Source organism: Malaya genurostris, chromosome 3 (assembly GCF_030247185.1).
Source record: "Malaya genurostris strain Urasoe2022 chromosome 3, Malgen_1.1, whole genome shotgun sequence".
In the NCBI taxonomy this organism is placed as follows: Eukaryota; Metazoa; Arthropoda; class Insecta; order Diptera; family Culicidae; genus Malaya; species Malaya genurostris.
In genome coordinates, this window is record NC_080572.1 from 235,490,560 (window position 1) to 235,508,611 (window position 18,052).

The 18,052-nt window shown below is 36.8% G+C and overlaps 2 protein-coding genes across 5 annotated transcripts in view; both read right to left on the reverse strand.

The window, feature by feature from the left end:
* Positions 1 to 5,272, reverse strand: part of LOC131439479 (phospholipid scramblase 1) — a 53,622-nt gene extending 48,350 nt beyond the window's left edge. For both annotated transcript variants that reach the window (XM_058610533.1, XM_058610532.1), the window contains exon 1: positions 4,900 to 5,272. The gene's annotated coding sequence lies outside the window, so the exon portion shown is untranslated. The remainder of the gene's footprint in view (positions 1 to 4,899) is intronic.
* Positions 5,273 to 7,990: 2,718 nt separating this feature from the next.
* On the reverse strand, positions 7,991 to 17,615 carry LOC131434545 (RNA-binding protein 45). Of its 3 annotated transcripts, none has more exons than XR_009230343.1 (7): positions 17,456 to 17,615; positions 17,024 to 17,399; positions 16,305 to 16,956; positions 16,063 to 16,230; positions 15,379 to 15,668; positions 15,147 to 15,316; positions 7,991 to 9,767 (listed from the first exon to the last, which is right to left on the reverse strand). XR_009230343.1 is itself a non-coding variant. In XM_058601361.1 (6 exons), exons 2-6 carry the CDS (start codon positions 17,318 to 17,320, stop codon positions 15,242 to 15,244), a joined length of 1,482 nt encoding a protein of 493 aa, XP_058457344.1. In that variant the 5' UTR covers positions 17,321 to 17,399; positions 17,456 to 17,615; the 3' UTR covers positions 7,991 to 15,241. The 3 variants fall into 3 exon arrangements, 1 of the variants encoding a protein (XP_058457344.1); XR_009230344.1 differs by having other exon boundaries at positions 7,991 to 15,080; XM_058601361.1 differs by having other exon boundaries at positions 7,991 to 15,316.
* Positions 17,616 to 18,052: the final 437 nt, after the last annotated feature.

The window sequence follows — 18,052 nt, forward strand, 5'->3', positions numbered from 1 at the left end:
TAAGGAGTATATCGAAAAGTAGTTAGCAACATTGATTATTGAATAAAAAAGCGAAAAAAAACATATTTTGACATCAGTTTTCGATATATTGTAGAAAAATTACATTTTTATGCATTTCACTGATTATATTGAAGAAAATCCTAGTTTCTGTGAAACGCTCGCACTTTGGACTTGACATTTTTCATTAAATTCTGCACAGTTATTTTTGTGACTTTCCTTGTGGCAGCTGTCCTGTTTTTTTTTGAACTCCTGCATGTTTTGGGACACTGTACCTTCCTTCCGAAAGTGCCGCTTGACAATTGGCCGAAGATCCGGGCAGTTCGGTGGATTGATGTCCATTTCCACGAATTGTACATTATTTGTTGACATCCACTGTAGAACGGAGTTGGCGTAGTGGGCTGAAGCCAAATCCGGCCAGAAGAGAGGAGGAGCCTTATGCTTTCTGTACAGTGGCAGCATTCTCTTTTTCAAACATTCTTCCTCGTACACCTTGGCGTTAATTGTGCCCTTCGTGAAGAAAATCGACGACCGCAAACCACAGGTACAAATTGCTTGCCAGACCAACACCTCCTGCCCAAACTTTTCCATCGCCACCGTGGTGTCCGCGTCGTCCAGGTCCTGGTACACCGATTTCGTATAATATTGCGGTCCGGGCAGCGCTCGAGAGTCTTTCTTGGCGTAGGTTTCGTCGTCGATCAGGATGCATCCGTCTTTATTCTGTAGAATCCGGTTATACAGTTTCGCACTCTTGTTTTGGCCTGAACATGCTGTACCAGGGACTTTTTCGGCACCTTCTGTTTCTTGTACGTTTTCAGGGAATTCCGAACTCGGATCCGTTGAATCATCCCGATGCTGGTGTTCAACTGCTTGGCCAAATCCCGCGTCGACGCCGATGGGTTTTTTCTTATGTACTCAACCACTTTTAAGTCCTGGCCGGGCTGGCTGGGACCCGTTTTCCTACCGGATCGGGGCAAATCCTTCATGGAGAGGGTCTTACCGAACTTCTCGATAATATTTCTGACACTGTGGTGCACTTTCACCCGTTTTGCAATTTCGTTGTACGTGACACCACTTTCTGAGCACCAAGTGTGCAGAATTTTCTTTCACGTTTCCGGATCAATTCGACTCATCATCGAAACGATAAACCGTACGGAAACCAATCGATTGCGCAGCTGTTATAGACATGTAAACAAACATTTCAGAGTAATAACTGTTTGAATGTTGCTAACTACTTATCGATACAATCCTTATATGAGAAAGGCAAAAAGAATAAATTCAAACCAGAACTTGGTAGTTAGATTATGGTTGTAGATAAACTGTTATGCACTGACGAGTCTAAGATTAAACGTAAACAAAATTAATAACGGTTATGTGCCCTAAGCCAAAGACATCATATTAACAAGATATCCAGCTCTCACATTTCCCGAACAAATCATTGGCAACATCCTTTTTTGCGAGCATGTCGCCTCAGGTGAGTCCGCATCGAATCTCATACATAGAAGTAGAGGAGAGAAATGTCAAATTCGTGCGCGCCAAAATAGCAGGGCTGTGCACCCATACAATTGACATGACATGTTGAATGAGACGCCGTGCGATGGCGTTGTTGAACTGAAGATTGAGATCGCTCCAAGCTGACAGGGTCTGCCTAAGTACAAAATTTGGCAAACCCCTGAAATCTGAATTGTCTTAAAAAGCTCACCCTCCAAATCGGGTATCAATTCAATTCATGACATCTTCTCAAGGACACAAGAACGATCGAAACACGGGGCAGTCAGATGTAGCATTCCATTTAAATCAACAGTATCAAAAAATCTTTACAATTCGTCACTATAAAAAAAATCCATGAGGTACGTAAACCCCCAAACGAGTAAAATATCGTTTCCCCAAAGTGTCTTAAACCTTTTCCTCATACACAATGTAAGTATTGTTAAATTTAACATAACACGTAATCGGAGCTTAAACTGGGAGCTTTGAAGCGTAAGACTAATCTTCCGCCTGACAGATGAAAATCATGCACTGAAAGACCGAAATCAGCATTTTGGCGAAAAAAATAGTTGGCATGTTTATGTTTTAAGACAATTAAAAAAATCTTACTTTTGCTAATTTAGATTTTTTAATTCTCATTCCCTTAATAATAATAAAATGTTAGTTGAAATGGCTATTTTTTTAGTTGAATTCACCAATTAAACGTTCTGTCATTTCTTAGCTTAGGCACACTCCATTTCCTATCTACTAATTTTTGAATTAGGAAAATAAAATGTTGTTTTCAACCAACATGAACGGCTGAATTGGCTTATGCAATCTGCAGCAATCAGGCGCACTGTCACCGAAAAAACGTTAACACCGTAATGATTACTAGCCACTAGATGGCACATTACTACTGAATAGAATTTTTCAGTCGCGGTTGTCTTTTCTATATTGGCAGGTATAAACACGATATTCTATTGGAGGAAAAGACATAAACGAAACATGAACTTTTTTTAAAAAATTTGTCTTCTAAATCGCTGTCATTCATTTTCATTCATTGTTCCACGTAAAAACATTATTACGCACAATCGCTTTAAATGCGCACAAATTCTGAATAAAAAACATTCCACTAAGAGTTTGCAACATATTTCCATATCGGTTTAGAAATTTAAATATGAATACATGGTAACAAATGCGAAAAACATCAGAACAATTTGCAAGCAGTTTTTTAGCTTTATAATAAATTGTTCTGCTTTGGCACTTCTCTTCAGTTTTTGGGTAATAAACTTGTTAATAAAACCAATTTCATTTTTGTTTTCTTTGTGCTGTCTTTCAGCAAAGATGGTGACAGATAAATGGAGTCAAATTTTCTGAATTAATTGTCAATGAAAATTTTATGTTGGATTGAAATTTTGCTGTTTTGTGTCCAGGATATACTAATTTAATAGTTATTTTGGAAATTTTATTGTTCAAATCAACTAATTTCAAGTTACTTTATTTATTTATTTATTTTTTTAAATTTGTTATGTTGAGATAAAGATTAGTGATAGTTGTATTTTTAAGCCAAAAAATGTATCTGTTGGATATTTGTAATCTGTAGATGCAAAAGACGAGAAGGTTTTATGCCTGTTGGAGAAAGAGGTTTAAAGAACCTCAGCTCCAGCGGGCTTTTCCCGGCTCCAAACAAATAAACAAATAAACAAATTCAAAAACAGTAATACGAATTAGGCGCAGAACTAATTTCGGTCGTTCCGTGTGTAGTGATAAACGAGTGATCTCACTGAAAATTTTCCAGAGCTACTTTTGAAACAACGATCAGGTAACAATTCATCCATTTGAAATGTTTTATAGAGAATCAGAAGATCTTAATCATTTATTTTAGAGAAACAAAGGAGCTAAGCTATTGCGGTTCAAGTATCTATTTCAAAATGGTTTAAAATAAAATTACTTTAGGAAATATTGAAAAGACGATTATTTTTTTTAATTTTTGGTTTAGTATTCAATTATTTTTACAGTGTATATTTTTCAAGAGTTCCCAATCAATTTCCTACAACTTTTTCGTGGATTGTACGAAATAATTTACAGTTTCCGAGTTACTACGATTTGGAAAAAAAAAGCATGCAAAATACTCTGCAGCTCTGCATCCGTGCAAAATAAATGTTTTGTCATACTGAAGATGTGAGCAAAGTTTCATCCGAATCGGAATATGTGAAGTCTGATGATTTGCTAATCATTTCTGGAATTGGTGATAGGCCCCAGAGCGCTACATACTGTGACTTCGAATGAGAAATTTGACAGAAGGCGTAATTTGGCACCTAATAATAACAAGGAAAAAATAGTGCACAGAACCAGTGCTATTAGTGTTACGACACTAATGTCGTTTTCGCTTGAGAAAACTGAAACGGACCCTGGGTAGTTTCATCAAACAAACACTTTCCACGAAACTGAGTTGATTTCGCACTTGGCAACGGGGTTTGGGCAAACCTGATATAAAATTCCAGGTTCGAAGCTGACTCGATTTTCAGTTCAACAACGTTGAAACTAGGTTCGGAACTGGCTTCAAACAAACGGTTTGACAGCAGTTAGAGTGGAAACTGGGTTAGGTTTGGCATCAAGCGAAAACGACATAAGAATCATTCCAGGTCGGGACTTGAACATACGACAACTGACTTCTAAGACCAATACCCTTTCCAACCACCAACTCGGGTGTTTTTTTCTGATGAAAGCATACGAAAAGCGAAATAACATTCAACTGGAAGGATTACAATCAACTGTTATTCCAGAATGTAAGGTTATGGAATCTTTTCGTAAGTACTCAGTGTTATTCACATGTTCCGACACTTCACACACACGTTATTGGAACGACACATTTACTTCGAGTGCGTTGTTTGAACTAGCTCTGACGTGCCGTATAAATCGCCCTTTATATTGGATTTGACAGCTCGTTTGTAATCACTGTACGATCTAACAGCCAATCTGAACATTATTCGACATTCCAACGTCCAGTAAATTATTCAACATTGGACCAAAATGGGTGGCCAACTATTGACACGACCAGTATAAATCACGTGAGATCAATATTTAGTATTTAATCACTTTTCTTAAATTAAATTCTTATACCATAAGACGAAACAAATTATGTACAAAGTTGAACACTTTAGCCCCAAGCTACGTTACTTGATTCTTTATGTGTTCGTATATCATTACAGCCGCAAATCAAACAGAATGTTTTGGTATGCAAAAGAAACCAAAAGTGAAATTCAATGAAAAAATCTACAATATTTCGAGTTTCGCTGTCATGAAAATGAACTTGGTTTTATGTTCAATTGATTGTAGCCATACATAAGACATTTATATACGAGAAAATCTCTAAGTTTTTTCTACTATTCTGTCTGTATCATAACTTATGATTCATGATTAAGTATCACTTACTTGTTTCCGCTATTACAATCGAATGAATCAATTTTTTGCGAAAGCTATAAAGTTGATGACGTATCATTCATTTTATTGTACTTATGCAAATTCACTATTTATGATTCATGCAGCACGCGAATTAGTAACGAGTACAACAAAAAATATCACTGGTGGAACCAGTTTTTCAGCACTTGTGTTTCGAAAAATACTTTCAATTTACCACATCGGAACCTACTGCCAAATTATACGCAACTACATGCAACTACTACGCACTACCATGAAATGAAAGTGTTGTTATTTTTAAACACTATACTCAAATTCTACATCGTTTTGAAAAGTATCGACATTCGAGAACACATTCATGCCATCCACTCTTCTAATGAGAAACACGACTATGAAATAAGTATCAGAGTTGCCAACCAATGAGATGAAATCGAATTCAAAATGAAAACTTTTTTACCATTTGTGATACATAAATTTGGCTGAAGTATCTTAAAAATCCGTCCATTAATCGGAATTTTCATTAAAGGCTCTGATTTTTCCTAATATTCGAAAAGAAAGCTGTGATCTGTGACACAATATTTATGCCCCGTTTACACTTCTGCTGGCTGCCAGCATGCTGGTGTCAGTGTACTGCCCTCTTAGGAAAAAACGTTCAACTGTGGTCCAATGATCCAAAGTATTAGACCAACGAAGGACCACCGTTGAACGTTTTTTTCCTCAGAGGGCAGTACACTGACACCAGCATGCTGGCAGTCAGCAGAAGTGTAAACGGGGCAGCAAAATGAACTGTGGAAAATTTGTGAATATGGCAACCCTGGTCAACATTAGCCTTCACTCATTTCGGTCCAAGTTTTATAACAGAGAAAATTGATAGAGAGGCAAAACAATCACTTTGCATCTAATTTCTAGAGTGACTATAATCAGAGTGGCGACAGCTGTTCGTTTGGAATGACAGCTCTCAGTTCCAAACGAGCAAACGAACTGTCAATTCAATGTAAAGCTAATGGAATGTTTTGAATTGTTGCCAAAATCACGGATGAGATGTCGTCACTCTGGTTATAGGCACTCTACTAATTTCTAGTCGGAATTTAAAAATAATAATTTTTCTGGATCTTATTTTTGAACGGTTTTCACCAAATATTGATGGCCAAAAAACCATTCGCCTATAGATTTGGCATTAAGAATTATTGTAATATTTTTATTCGGTTGTTTTCTCGAGTTTTTTATAGTCCCAGTAAATTTTATAGCGCCGCGATGGTTCGAATTACGGTAAATTCGGTCAGATTGCAGCGTAACTAAAAATATATTGATAACACTATCAAAATAACTGACTGATTCGACAATTCAGCAGTACTATAGTATAGATAAAGGTCTATGCACTTTGGCTTATGTCTGTCTTATTCTAAACATAGTTGCCTTGCAAGCATGTAAGCATAACTGCTGAATTGTCAAATAAATTGAGGTTAGCATTGACCGTAAAAACCTTTATTGCCTTTATTTTTTTTTCGATTATAGAGGTTTTAACCTTAAGGTCATTCGCCTCTTCGGACCAGAAAAACTTTCTGACCCTATGTGCGGGGTTGGGAATCGAACCCATGCAGACTGCGTGAAAGGTATCGACTTACCCATCACGCTATACCCGTCCCCAGATTATTGCCTTTATGTTTGCGTCATTAAGGAAAGAGAAACAGTTTTAGAGTTTCCGTCCTAAGCGATCGTGTCTAACTTGTGTCTCGGATCCTTAGTTGGCAATGGCAAGCCATAAATTCCAGTTGACAATTTCGGTAAAGCCTTAAAATTTATTTGAAATTTTGATATTTTACGCTTTGTATTCAAAGATATTTTATTTCGAATCAGCGCTTATTTTCATTTCCCTTTCATTTAAATACATTTGATATTTACTTCAAAATAATTTTAATTTATACACGCACAGACAAATAATAAAATGAGTATTAAATTCAAATATATTGTGCTTTGAATTCAAATATATTTCATTTCCACCAGGATTTAATTTCATTTCACTTGAAATCAAATACAATTGTTATTTGGTTCAAAGTAAATTAGTGTTATTTCTACAATCAGGCTTTCGGGCGATTGCGTGTAGATTCAATGATGTTTTTTTTTTAAATTCAATAAATTGTTATTTAAAAAGAATTTTTGACTAATTATGTTGTTATTTTTTACTTATTATTAAATGCATTTTTTGCGCTCAACTAAGAACGGTTGCGGTATTGACTTCTCTGCATCCTTTCGTTCAATAATTTTCAAAAGCTCTACAGTGAAACCATTCTCTGGAATGAATACAAATGTAAGTTCCCTGTACATACATAATTCAAAACCTATCTATCCTATGAAAGCACTCACAATAGTATCGCACAATTCGAACGATTTCAATAGTGCAGGTAGTTTAAAATCGTCAACTGCTTCGAAAGTTATTACTTCCTCGAACGACATTTGAAATCTTAGCAAAAGTTGTGTTGAATATCACACAATCAACTAGTACCAATGCGATGAAAAATTGATTTATTTTGTGAATCCTAAATGTAAGAAATCATAGGTTAATCCGGGACAACCATCAACATCGACCTCAAAACCATGAATTGATCGGAAAACGATCAGAATGGGCCAGACGACACGGCAATGTATTTTGTTACACGACAAAGCAAAAACGTTTCAGGGTAATAGAGAGCTGCTGTCCCACACGCCGTATTCATTAGACTTGGTCTTGAAATTCAAATTGCTACCGCATACACCATAGTCGCAAGATTTAGCCCACAGTGACTATTTTTTGTTTTCAGATTAAAAAAAAAGCCTGCTGAAAAGAGATTTATATCGAATGTTGAGGTAATTTGCTGAGACTGAAGCGGTTTTTGAGGCTAGAAAAAAATCGTGATATCAAAGTAGTGTTGAACTGTTTGAACGCCGATGTAGCAATTGTATGTATTCTGAATCGAAATTTGGGAACGAAGAGTTTTTTTTGTAGGACCAGAAACTTTTCGATCGACGTGTTATGAATATGGTAAAACTCGCTCCTCAGAATCGAGTGCATAACGTTGCAAATCTAAGACTAGCATTCTTTCTTTCTATTTCTCGATAAAAAAAAACATTTTCGCTAAAAATGATTGGCAATTCTTTATTTCTCTTCTGATGTCTTCGTTACATTTTTTGCGAATACAGCTATATATCATTAATGTAATACACAATTTGCAGGTTAGTAAAGTATGCTTTTAGGTAGAATATCGCTGTATACAAGGAAACCCAACCTAGTTATTTGGAAATATTATGTATGTATATGATGAATTTCGCACCCTCCCCTGATTCGCACTTCCCCTCATTAAGTGTAGGTAAAACGGCAAAGAAAAAACGCTGCTTCTCTCAACTAATGGTATCAATAAAACACAAAAAGCTCACTTGTATTCAATATTCGAGTGTATATGAATATGATTGAATCACTTTTCTGATTTGGACCATTCTGTGTGGTATGGTTAATCACCGTGTCCTTTTGGCTTGGTGGGGAAAAAATGAAATCCAGTATTACACGAAGATACGATGGTATAAAGTTTAATATGTGAGCGATGTTTTTTTTCTTCTCTGTGACATCCGACACATCCGGTTGCTTATGTTATTACTTCATTAACGAGCGGGTAATCATAAAATTGGCATTTTTTCTTACAGAGGATTATTCAAATGGTGTAGGGGAAAGGCAATGATTTAAAATGGTATCATTTTTTATATATCTATATTACTAAACGAATGAGAACACACAAACAGAAAATAATTAAATTAGACGTTATACGCGTAACGCATAATTGTACAAAAGTAAGGGAAATCTTTGACGTTTCGATATATTTAAAATCAGCGTCTCTCTCTGAACTTGAACGTGAATAAATAGAGAACTTTGTATGAAGCTTAGGTTGGTCTACCATCTAGAATGATTTGTTTCACTGATTAAAAATGATGTGCTGATTGGTGTGAGCAATGTAAGGTGTTTTCCGTTGTCATTCCCGTTATCAGGTATGGTGTCGTTTGCGTCTTTCTTCTTCGAATTTAGAAGGTTCAAAGTAATCTCATACGTTCCGTGACCCTACGAAACCTTATTCGATAGTGTACTGCGGGAAAGGTATACTTAACATAAAGTAATCTATAGGTTTGGTCATTAGAGGAAAAAGTTGGTCACAAATCTAAAAAATAATATTCGAATCCAATCTCCATGCTGCCGAATATAGTAGTCTAAGGTAAGACGATTTCTAGTAATGCACAATGACAACAAAGTAGTAATGGTCAATTGGTAAGAATATACGTCGCTAACAGAAATGTTTTCCACTCGCGCGTCGTGCAAAAAAACGTAAAAGCTTAAGTCTAGAAAATGTAATTTAGTTTGCTGTTGGTGCGAAACGTTAACCGGCACAATCCTACCGTTTACAAACAAATCCAGTCCCGATGGTCGTCACTTGCCGCGGACCTAGTTCACATTCTTCCGAGTCTCGTCGGGGAGGTTGTGTGGTTTTTTTCATGTGCTTCACTCGTTCGTGTACTTTTTTTTCTAAAATTTTTCTTGCATTGTCCCGGAAAGATGTCCACAAAGTCTGGAAGTCATCTCGAACGCTGTTGTTCAGGTTTGTGGAATTGTGCAGTCCGGTTGGGCAGATTTCGTTTCGAATTGTGTACAGGTCCAAGGCGTTATATTTTTTTTTCTAACGTATCAATCGATGACATGAAGAAGCAAAGTCTTGTTGGTTCCAGTCCGGGCGGTCTTTCTGACGGTTGGTTGTTCAGAAATGATCTGGGGCTAGGTTGTACTTGTGTTTTGATTGTATTTTAGGAGTACTGTTTTTGTAGTAGGGTTTGTTCGGTCGTCTCTAGCGTAAAGTAGTAAATATGTTCTGCAAAAATAAATTCATTTTTTGTAATGTATTTTAATGGTAAAACTAACGCTTATAACTAACGGTAGAGAATGATTATATGGTTTTTAAATATACTTCAAAAGAAGTTTTACTGTACCAATATAGAAAAAAATGAACGATCCGCGTCTGGTGAGCTAAACGCGAAAGTGATTAGTAATTTTCTCGATTTTGACAAAAAAAAAGAAATATGAATTTGAATAAAGCCGAGACCTACTGATTTCAGTTCGAACATTATGGTCTATAAAAAATGTCAAATTAAAGTCTCAATAAAATGAAATTTGGATTCTGTAACTTCTGTAAACATTGATAAACTTGACCCATTTTTTCTCATGGTCGCATAAATCCTCATGTAAAACCGCTTCAACTTTGTATTATACCTGCAAAGTTCAATCTTTCTATGTAGTTTGATAACTCGAATAAAAGTTTATTTTCTTTCCCACTTAACTGTTTATTATGAGTAGGCGTGTTAAGGTATCTAAAAAGAAACTTTGCGATAAGAAAATGATGCAAAATAATACAACGCCACGTTATTTAGTTATAGGATTGAACCGAGAGCAGAAAAGTGCCAATATCGATTCACAAACCGATAGTGCCCGAAAACTTTAGCATCTCAAAATATATCTCTATACTAAACCATGGAAAGGGGAGCCCCCGCCCGGCAGTCAAAGATCAAACATTGGTGATATTTTCAAGAATTAATATCGATGTTTCATGCTTTTCTAAGACCCTTCACGAAAGTTTGGTCAATAGCGGAAATTTCATGTAGGAAAAACTGGGGCAATTCGGTAAATTTTCTGTATATTTTTTTTCGTGTATTATATTGAATTGGTAGGGCAACCAATGATATCTATGGTTATCATTGATATTTTGTAAATACTTCTTGAAACAATCATATTATGGCCTGTTTTTTTTCGAGGTTTAATTTTTTTATCATTTTGCTCCATCGTGTGGCAAAATAATAAGTGTTGCGAAATGTAAAACCAAGTGTTCAGCTCTTCAACACAACTGTTTGAGCTCAAAAAAGTATGGAAAAGTTATAAAGATGCCTCAATGACGAATTTCATTACAAAAACCTGGTTCAATCGCATCCGGGCCATTTAGCCGAATCGTACAATTGTCTTAATATCGTAATTGAACTTGTTTGAAAATAACAAATGAAATTCCTTTATGTTCCCAGTCCACAAAAAGGCGATAAAAAGGATATAAACAACTACCTCGGTATTACTTCCCTCAGCGCTATACCAAAGCTGTTCGAAAAGGTTGTACTGACACCAATTTTCAAATACTGGAAGTAATATATTATCGATACCCAACACGGTCTCATGCCTAACCGCTCAACAACCACAAACTTACTATCGTTTTTGTCTTATGTGATTGATGCAATGTCTAACGGTTTACAAACGGACGTTATCTATACAGATCTTTCCTCCGCTTTTGATAGAATCAACCAGGACATTACGGTTGCTAAATTGGCCAGACTTGGATTCAGTTCGAACATACTTCGTTGGTTACAGTCACATCTTAGGAATCGTCGTTTAACAGTTAAAATTGACGATCATACTTCCGGAGAGTTCCTCGCATCATCCGGAATACCACAGGGAAGTCATCTCGGACCGTTAATATGTTTACTGTACTTCAATGATGTCAATTTTGCTTTGGCAGGTCCTCGCTTATCGTTTGCTGATGATGTCAAGATCTATCACATCATCCGCAACTTAGAAGACGCAGCCTTTCTCCAGTGACAATTGTTAAACTTCGCAGATTGGTGTAAAGTTAACCGCATGATTGTAAATCCCGACAAGTGCTCGGCCATTACGTTCACGAGGAAAAAAATGCCATTGCATGTCGAATACTTTCTGAATAGATCCTTGATGGGAAGATCGACTAGTGTTAAGGATATGATTTTAATGTGTCACGAAGCAGAATACGTACAAATTTACTATAAAAATAAAATAAAGTAAATAAATAAACAAATAAAAGATGATAATGTTACTATTTCTATACTATTTCCGGTACTTCCAAAACCGCATTCCGTATAGCCGAAGTTGGTTCGAATGGCCAGCAATAAATATGACCTACAAAATAGGAACATCTTTTTCGACACTCTTCACCCAGTAGCTCCAGAAACATTAGACGGATCTAGACGAAATTCAGGAATCTGGTATGGGATTATAAAACCCTTCATTTGAACCTAAGTTTGTGAAAATTGGTGAAACCATCTCGGATCCGGATAAAAATTACGAATTTTGTATGACCGTCAATTGAACTTAAGTTTGTGAAAAACGATTCTGCCAGAAAAATAATTGCACTATAATTTCATTTTTCGTACTCGACGAACTAAGTCGAATGGTATACGATACTTGACCTTCCGAACCTCAATTCAAAAGTGCGTAACTTCGTAAATTCGCGTAAAAAACCCGTAACTTCGGAAATTCACGTAAAAAAACCGCGTAATTTCGGAAATCCATGTAAAAAAAATCACAAAGCTAAAGAAATTTGTTTTTTATGCCAAATGTCATAGAAATGCATTAACCGTCAAGATTTTTGTTACTCTAGAAAAGTTTTTTTTTTAATCGGAAATTTTCAGTGAGCTGATTTAAAAAATAAATTCGGGCTTACGCCAGATCTCGATGTTTCATTTATTTCTAAGACAAAACAAGAAAACCGCATAACTTTGAAAATTTGCGTGAAAAAAACTTCGGAAATTTGTATAAAAAACCACGTAACTACGGAAATCCGCATAAAAAAACCGCGTAACCCCGGAAGTCTGCGTAAAAACGTATGAAAAAATGCGTAAAAAGAGACATAAGTGTATTTATTTCAATATAGATGTTTGTGTATGTGTGGTTAACCTATCCCAAGCTCCACTGTCTGGCAGCGGTTTACAGAAAAACAGATGTTTCCAAGTGTTTTGTTTATACATGCAAATAACTCAATCGAATTCCGATGACCCATTTCGTATACAGAGCAAATCACCGATCACCGAGGTCGCCGTTCCATTGACCAGCCCCCCCTAAATTAAATGTTTGCATCAAATGGATTCAAACATTACAGAGACTCTCGATCCCTTGCGTTTGGCAAGTAATCGACGCGTATTTAGTTTATGTATTTTAAGTTTTGTATGAATAATTACCATTTTTCAATTTTATCAATTCCATCCTTGGAACATAGATAGTATGATATAGCACATTTCTGAATATTTTTTTTATGACGCTCCTGCTTAAGACACTGATAATAAGAATAGAATTATTATTTGTACCCAAACGGCTGCTCATAATACGTAATTTGCTTGATACGTCAATATACGTAAGGATGATATGAAATATGAAAATTTATGAGTTACAAGGATGCTGCAGACGGTTTTTTATGAAAACAATTTGAAAATTGAAAGTAAAAGTAAGGTAAATTCACTTCTGCAATAAGACCTCAACCTTTTGGCGGCCTCTATATTTGTTTTAATATAGATATTGCATATTGCAAAAATAAAGTGATTACAATGTCTGGTTTTTGTGTGGACGATCGCGTTTTTTTTTGGGAGCAGTGTTCGAATTTTGCTTTTTTGGTCGTCAAATGTTATCTCGATAAAAACCGTCGGCAACATTCTTTTCATTATTCATAGATTAGCATTTTTCATCTCATTCCTGAATAATTTGACATATAAACTAAAATACATTTTATGAATAACACTAACTGTTTGGGTATAAGAAATGGAAAACATTTCTTATTTTTAGTATATTATGTTGGAGCGTCTATAGGGAAAATATTCAGCAATACTATGCGGCAAGAGAATAATTGGCTGTTTCCGAAAACTGAATATTTGGATACGATTGGTAAAAAATAGGACATTGGCTGCTTACTGGAGTATGGGTTCAATCGGAAAATGTTAATCGTATACACAAAACTGAAAAACCATAAACTAAATACGCGTCTATTGCTTGCCATTTGTAAGGGATCGAAAGTATGTATGTAATGTTTGAATTCATGTGATGCCAACATTGCATTGAGGCGGGGCTAATCAATGGAACAGTGACCTCGAAACACGATTTGCTCTGTATAAGGAATTCGATTGAGTTAACATCTTTCTGAGTCCTGGACTAAAACTATTTACATATATAAACAAAACACATGGAAACATCTTTTTTTGTGAACTGTGAACGATTCAACACACAAATAGTGTTCGAATTTTGCTATTTCTGCGCTGCATCTTTCTGTTTTTATGAAATTCATGAAAAAAATCAAGACATGCGTGAAACATGTTTTACCAATTTTCCTCTTCATTTTTTTTACTTTTTTGACTACATACAATAAACGTTCAACATTCTCAAATTAGCTTAAAAACTTTCGTTAAATAAATTTTATTGGTAAAATACGTCTACAAGTGAAAAAATTTGCAATGAATGACAATTTCACAACTTTCGTCAATCGTTTTTGGTACCAAATACCGCTTAGTGCAGTGGTTCCCAACCTTTTTATATCGCGAGCCCCATTGGACCAAAATAGTTCTCCGCGGACAACCACGTTTAAAATTGATGCTTGATCTTGCTACTACAAGATAGTTTGAGAAAACGACAACATGATTATATACAGATAAAAATCATTATTAGATATATTAAATTTGAGGCAACACAATAAAAGTCTTCCATGAAATTGATCCGCGGCACCCCAGAATAAGCGACCACAGGTTGAGAATAGCTGACCTAGAGTATAAATTTCACGTCGATAACTTTCATCGATCGAGAGATAAGAGGATAATGTCTTATTTCGACAACTTACCAAATTGCCCCAGTTTCTCTCCCTTTGCGGATTTTTCAATATCAGTCAACTTTGTAAAATTTAGGAATGACCTTTTTTGGTACCCTACTTTACAATTCCCACCTAATTCAAGGTGTTTCTAAAGAACCCAAAATATACATTGAACAAAAAATGCATCAAATTTGATTAAAACAATCAACTGAACATCGGTAAAGTAGTCGACAAACACAACTACGTTTCATTAGGTATAGATTTAAATCCTGAATACGCGTAAACAATTATAGTTTCGAATATGTAAACTGTACCCTGCCATATGACGCACAATTTTACCACCTGCAAAAAAATAAGAATCTATCGACCGAAACTCGGACCTAATTTTGCGGACGGCTGCGGTATGATTTAAGGGGAATATGTGCGACAGCACCGCGAGTCTATCAGCGTATTCCAACGTTCCTCGCCTAGAACCTAGAGCAAACAAGTGGCCCTTTTCGGATGTAGCAAATTCTCCAGGTGCTACCACGCTTCCTAGAGAAAGAAAACCTAGAGCAAAAGGGACGAAACAACAAAACCTACGTAATGCAAAGGCTGAACAGGTTGCAGTTTTACCTTGGCCCTTTCTCCGGGGTATTCTCGGAATCGCACATTCGGAATAGATGCTGGTATTCCAAAACGTTGTTCTCGATGTTCCTTGGTTAAGGCTTTTACTCGTTGTCCATACGTTCATCGTGACGCATGCGTTTCCTCCGATCATTGCTTGGTTCCTCAGCTTCCAAAACCTAAGAATTTCATTGCTAGTATTTATCTTTACCGATTCTAATTTCAAAACAAAACTTTTTACCTTCAATCGAATGTTCAGAATTTCCGCGCCATGTAGCACTTCCATAGCTTTCTTGGCGCTCTTTTCGCTAGCAAACTTGGCGTAGCCACAGTTTTTGTTCGGTAGCAAATAAACGTCAATGAGGTCTCCGAAGCGACAGAAAGTCTGTTTCAACACACTGGTCGGTAGTGCTTTCGGAATGCACACGATGAAACATCGCTGGGCGACATCCGAATCAGGGTTGGCCATTGGCATTGGAGCTGGTAGCGGAACGCTACAGAAATTAGCATCGCGATCTGGCATTTTACGGTCTGAGCCGGTAGGTGCATGTGGGAGATAGGATAATCGTAGGATATAAATTCAAATAAACTGTTAAGTCTGCTTTTCATTTATTTCATTCGGAATAACAACCGTTGGGAAAATAGGAAAAAGTTTTCGAATGCTAGCATTTATCATCCTAGCATTATGTCGTGTGATATATTTATCTATTTCTGTATAGTCTCAGTCCTAAAGATCTAAATCGTTCTTCAAAACACAACTTTACAGTGTTCTATAGAACGAATAGAACACAAGTTCTATTGGAACGGTGACACTACTCAATATTTCTTGTTATTTCGAGGCTTTTCTTCGACACTAAGCCTGAATCGGCTGGTGCTCACCACATTCCATAATTACAGCAAAGGTGTAGATATGAATCAATCTTACCTCCACCGTTGTAAGGATCATTGTTGGCCAATACGCCCACCGCCTCGTGTCCCAAACGAATAATTAGACGTTCTCCGGGAGGATATTCCAAACCATGAATCTTATCTCTAGCGTACATTGCGGATTGCGAGTTGTTGTAAACCACTGTAGCCGTTACATTACGACTATCTGCAAAGTTTAGAATTAAGTGTAGAATCATGCCGATCCAAACAAAATCAAGCACTACAAGCCAATATACTTACTGAAGTCATTATTAATTTGACAATAGTCCAACCCAGGAATGATGTCAAAGAGCCTCCACAGCTGGTCTTGGTTTAGCGATGGGCTGCATAGCACTGTCAGAGAAGTGTCGGATTGGTTTCCACTTTGTCCGGAGTAGTTGCTGCTGTTGAAGCCAAAATTTGCCGCTCGATCGTTATTCATTCCTGCATTCCGGCGGTCACTACCGCCCATGGAACCGAAATTCATCATAGCACTAGAGCTGCCCATATTCGAGCCACGATCTCTGCGATCGTCGTTGAAACCATTCGATCCGCCGCCACCACCACCACCGCCGCTACCGAAACCTCCAAAATTATCGTTAGAAGAAACGGACGCATTCCTCGGTGGTTTAGGTTCAGCAAAAACAGCCTTGTATTTGGCGTCGCAATCCTCGAATGCTCTTGCAGCATGAGTAAACCGATTGAATTTAACGTAGGCGAAACCTTTTCCTTCCTTTGTGACTTTATCTCGAATAATTGTTACGGTATCTATTGTACCGTACTTTCCGAACTCTTCACGCAATGACTCTTCGTTCATTTCCTTCGGAATTAACACAAACAGTCGCAAATATTTTTCCTCTTCATTTTCAGTTTGTTTGCGTGAACCCTGCTGCCGATTGGCTGCCACAAGAACCTAATAACAAAATAAAAAATAATTCAAAAGACCGTACACTACAATTTAACCTTCATGCTAAACAAACCTTAATCGGCCGAGAATTATCCCCGATCAACTTTCCATTCATAGCCTCCAGGGCTTTAGCAGCCTCCGATGTTTTGGAAAATTTGATGTAAGCCACCCCCTTTGTTTCGCCGGATTGGCGATCTTTTACGATCCATATTTCCTCGATTTCACCAAATTTGGCAAAATGTTCCCGTAAATTATCCTCGGTCACTGTTTTGCTGCAAATAATGAACAGTCGCGACATCGGCGGAATATCTGCATTTTTGTCATCGTTGAAATTGTTACGACTCGATCCACCGGATCTTCGGTCGGCCATATTCTTTTTCTGTGTTGCTTTCGCTTTTCGCGTTTTCGATCAGCTCCTTTCGCTTTCAGTGGTGATGTTGCGAGAACAACTGCCAATGGAAAAAAAACATTTGTAACAGCGAGCATACCATAGCACTTTGCTTACCCTCGAACGATGCTTGATTTGACAGTGTTTTTAGATAATTAAACTGCAATTTTCCCCAATTTTCATCTCAAAACGCAGCGGATTTTGAAAATTTGGGAGCTGTGCATAAACTTAACACGAAGAAGGAAAGGACTGGTGAATTTCATGACAGGAACTCATACGCAGCGCTGCCAACTATACCGATTTCTCGGTATTTATACAGATTTTTGGGCTCGATACAGGAATACAGATATGCTCTCTCAAAATACCGATATTTCAATTTTCATACAGATAAATACCGATTTTCAATTTTTATGTTGGATTCCATAGGGGTAAACCAGCGACCTTTTTTTTTTTGGTCGCAAAATCAGTTTCCGTACTAAATCGATGTTTGATTTTTCGAGAAAGATATTGTACAGATAGATTTTTCCGCCAAATACAGTTTTTTGGAAAAACCAGTTGACAGCACTGCTCATACGCATTCATTTTGCGCAGTGTGGCCAAATCTTTACTTGTTGAAGCTTGATTTTGTCAAAATTGCCAGGTTCACGGTCTTGAAAACATTTTACAGAAAAACTTTTTTGTCGGATTCACTGTAATTTAGAGAATCATAGAATT